The 4,491-nt window shown below is 37.3% G+C and overlaps 1 protein-coding gene across 1 annotated transcript in view; it reads left to right on the forward strand.

Annotated features, from left to right (window-relative positions):
* LOC107671313 (serine/threonine-protein kinase tousled-like 1-B) overlaps positions 1 to 2,025 on the forward strand; it is a gene marked incomplete at its 5' end in the record, with an annotated part of 64,287 nt that extends 62,262 nt beyond the window's left edge. Inside the window, one exon of the mRNA XM_016464206.1 lies at positions 989 to 2,025. Within this exon, the coding sequence (XP_016319692.1) occupies positions 989 to 1,129 (141 nt within the window). The remainder of the gene's footprint in view (positions 1 to 988) is intronic.
* Positions 2,026 to 4,491: the final 2,466 nt, after the last annotated feature.

The raw sequence follows: 4,491 nt of genomic DNA on the forward strand, positions 1-4,491 counted from the left end.
ATATATGTATGTATATATGTATGTATATATGTATGTATATATGTATGTATATGTGTATGTATATGTGTATGTATATATATATATATATATATATATATATATGTATGTATATGTATATGTATATAATCATCAGCTTTAATAAAGTTAATATTTAAAGTGCTAAACTGCATGTCTGCATGTCAAAATGTAATATGAAAATACATGTGATTTGTTTATATTAGATGTGTATTTTATCTGATAAAGGGTCAGAATTGGGAACCATTGTCTTAAACACATAAATGTAAACCTAAAATACTGATGAAGAAATGTCCATGATTAGTAAAGCCCTGTTCACCAGCCCTGCCAGTCTATATAGATTATATATAATGATGATTAAACTAAGATATCGTTTTATTAGATATTGCCAGTTAGCTTTCTAAAAATCTAACATTCTGCTGTTGAAAAAAATGTTTATTTAAACTACAGCAGTGCTAGTGCATTAAATAATTAACCAGACAAACTCGATCAATATACAGTTTAAATTCACCCATACTGTCAAAATTTCCTAAAAATCATTTGAATTTGAGACACAGTCAGTTTTCTTCTCCCTAATAAGGAATATTATGCAGAGAAAACCGCACCAGTGCTATTCTGCTCGTTGCTTCATATAATCAACTCTATCAATAAATGAATCGGATTCAGTAAGACTGCTGACAGTTTCTTTACCGATGCATCATTTGGATTTGGTTACAGATAAATCATATAGAACAGTGAAGTTGAGTTGGCTCACAAACTCCAAGTCACACTAGAGTTTAACCACAAGCTTGGTTAAAGTTTTAACTGTTACGAGAATGTCATAAGAAATTGCTGAAAACTGCATAAAAAGCTTAAAATGCTGTTGAGGCAAAATCTCACATTTTGACATTTAGCATATTTTCTCAGACACTTATTATTTAGTGCAGAACCATTTTTGTGTTTGTAATAAATGGCATGTGACTGTTTCCTGCAGGCGTTCATCCGCCGGTGTCTAGCCTACAGGAAGGAGGACCGGTTTGATGTGCACCAGCTGGGAAGTGACTCCTACCTGCTGCCTCACATCAGACGGGCCAGTTCTTCAGGAGCCCTGGCACCAAACTCCAGCTCCTACTGACAGCTTGCACTGAACACTGCCTGACAGCCCGGCTGGCCAGCGGCTGATCTCCATCTCTGGAGCAGGCAGCCGGAAGGAAAAGAAGCTCAGCTTGAGGAAGTTTGCCTTGAATTCATGACATTTGGGTTTACTGAGAAAAGTGTTTCGAAAGAGAATAAAGAAAAAAAAAGCATGAGAATTTAGACACACCCAGAGAATGTCACAAAGTCATTGAAGAAAAATAATGCCTTCTGGAGACTCGATAGGGCACAGCTACTGTTAAGTTCTTTGAAATGCGACTGTTGTCATTTGGTTTTTCACATGGTTGCCTCCCAGTTCAACAAAGAGAGAGACCTGGCAAACCACTGTCAATTCCCACGGTCTCTGCTGGGTTTCCGTAAATTAAGGATTTCTTTGAAGAGCCTCCGTTCAGAGTTACTGTAACAGGCCTGCAAAGGTTGCATTCTTCACTCTGTAGTAATGTCATGTGGTACAGACGACAGTGTTAGCTTTCCTTGCTTTGTTCAACTAGCTACGAGAATGTAATTCTAGCATACAGAGCGGCTGCTGGCACACTAGGCCCAGGCAGCATACTAATGTTAAATGCACAAAAGAACCAAATGTAGACGAATGGCAATGTACAGAATCCTATGCAGGACAAAATAAAAGTTGGAGAATTCATGTATATTTGTTGTACAGGACCTTAATTTCAGGACCATATTAACTTTCAGCAGATTCATTCTGTACAGAGGTTTAACATTTTGCCCTATTTCTTGTAAATTTGATTTCTGTGTTTTTTTTTGTTTTTTTTTTGCTGCTTTGATGTTGCTCTTTTTCAAACCGCTGTATAATGTACTTTGGGTATAAATTGTACAGTCCTGTTAAAAGAATAATTGCAAATAAATGCCAGGAAGCTCCATTTAATGTGTTGCATATGGTTGATGTGAATTGCTGCTCTGTCAAGCGGTCTGTAGCGCCACCCACTGGCCTTCCAAAGTAATGCTCTATGCATGTATCAAGTCAAGAGTTTATCAAATGCAACATACAGTATGCAGCAATACATGCAGGCATTGACATTTTTTCTCTAAAATTTTAGTTCATAAATTGCTGTGGGGTAAGAGGAGCCACCATTTACACCTTGTAAACCGCTTCAATCTTAAAGTATGTATCATTACTATATTTCTGGAAAGGTATTTTTTTGCTGAAGACATGTTTTTGTATAAAGTTCATACACTGCCAGACGTTGGTAAAAAAAATAAAATACAAAAATTATGCCAATTAGGCGCCACTGTATGTATGTTGAGCTAGTTTCTGGGTTAGTTTGCACTGAACTGGTGTAATGGATCAGGCTGTTAAACAGCCAATTTGATGGATTTTACACAAAATTATGCAAAAAAAAAAGCCATTGATAGTGTCTTAAAAATGAATACTCAGACTTGCATAATTTATGGCTGAAAAATGTTACTAATGAATGTCTGGTTTATGGTTAAAATACATAGTTATTTCATAAATATAGGACACGTCATAGTCAAAAACATCAAATGCAATCCAAACAAATCCATTAACACCATATGCCTCAAAGGATGGGAGGAAAAAGAGATTCCACAAACTATTCCATAATCTTGGAGCATCAATAGAAAAAGCATGGTCACCTTTGTTTCAAGTTGGTGTAAATGAACTTAAATATAAACTGGGGATCACACTGTTAAAACAGCCCCAGTGCTTTCTGGTGACCTTCACCAGGCTTCTACTCCCGTGCCAATGTCTGCTCTGGTTTGTCTGCTGGTTTCACCCTAAACCTGAGCCTTCTACACAGGTCTAATCATTCTCTATGCTGTTCCTCCTAAGTGATAAAGGGACAAATTAAAACATTTTAAAAAATCATTTTTTGTTCACATTCATGACCCAAGATACACTTAAGTACTCAACTTAATCTGACCTCTGATATTACTCGTGAATACATGCACAGGAAAGCACAATTGTGTACCTGCCAGTGCATGGTAACATTTTCCTCCAAAAACTTTGGAGTCGGGTTCTCATTCATCTGTTTTTATGCAGCTTCACATACTCTGAGCTGGACTGCAGATGCAAATTAGCTTTATAGCTAACTCTAGCACAACGTGTTGTGCACGGTCCCTGTTAAATAAATGCAATAAACTAAACTAAATACATACACAGAACAAGCATGACTATTAACCTTAGGAATGACAAGAAAACTACAATAAATGCATTATAATAAATGCATAGTAATTGATAGGATACCTATGCATACATGTTTGTGGGTGGATGTGATCCATGCATTTGATTATCAAACGTTTGCTAACAGCACAGGTCTGCACATGCGTGTGTTTTCAGCATATGTGCCTGATTTCTGTGAGTGGCAGCTGTTGGACATTCTTCATAAGTCCAGTTCCCTTCTCCTCAGTCACACAAACACATCTTAGCTTTTTCCATCTCTCACATATGAAAAAACTAAAGGATTATCTTTTATCATGTTGACTCTTACACACTAGCAATGACTAATACCTATCATTTAACAACACTGGTGCTGGTGGATACTGTACATGAGGGCATGTTTGGCATAGGATGAATAAGTTGTCCAGCAGGTGCTCTGTCACAGCTCGTGTTCTTCTATCACGGTGGGGCCAAGAGGAATGCTGAACATGCAGTTAACAAAGTGTCACTTTCCCAAATACATCAGACTTGATACAGTATCAGTACAAGCACTCACTGAAAGACGGTGGGTCCAAACACCATTGCCAGGCTCTCAGATGTCATGTGATTTAAATGACTCTCATCAGCCACACAGGACAGGAAGACCATGAGGTAACAGAGGGCATTATAATGTATTTATAACCAGACAAACTATCTATCAACTATCATCCTCAGGGCCTGATTCAGGTCTTCCTCTATGAGATTAAAAAAATCAAGACTATTCAGTCAGTTGTGACAATCTCTGCATAAAAGTGACAAATGTTTAGTTTAGTTTAGTTTAGTTTAGTTTAGTTTAGTTTATTTATTTATATAGCACAGTGTTTCTCAACCAGGGGTCCGTGGACCCCTAGTGGTCCTTGACGTAAGGCCAGGGGGTCCGTATAAAGTATTAATTTTTGTATAAATTTTGTATATTTTGACATGACATGTTCCCATGAAAGAAAAATCCAATATAGCTGATGATATGGCCAAATACTGGACGTCAACTAACTTGAATTATACTTGACTGCATTTGGTCCTCACAACGACACAAAGGATACACAGATGAGTCAATTTTGTTCTGCGGGTCCTTGAAGATGGTTCTGAATTGGACTGGGGTCCGGTACGCCAAAAGGTTGAGATTCACTGAGCACATTTTAATACAACAAAATCAATATTACAAAATCAAC

The sequence above is a fragment of the Sinocyclocheilus anshuiensis genome, unplaced genomic scaffold, assembly GCF_001515605.1.
Source record: "Sinocyclocheilus anshuiensis isolate Anshui unplaced genomic scaffold, SAMN03320099.WGS_v1.1 scaffold284, whole genome shotgun sequence".
NCBI lineage: Eukaryota > Metazoa > Chordata > Actinopteri > Cypriniformes > Cyprinidae > Sinocyclocheilus > Sinocyclocheilus anshuiensis.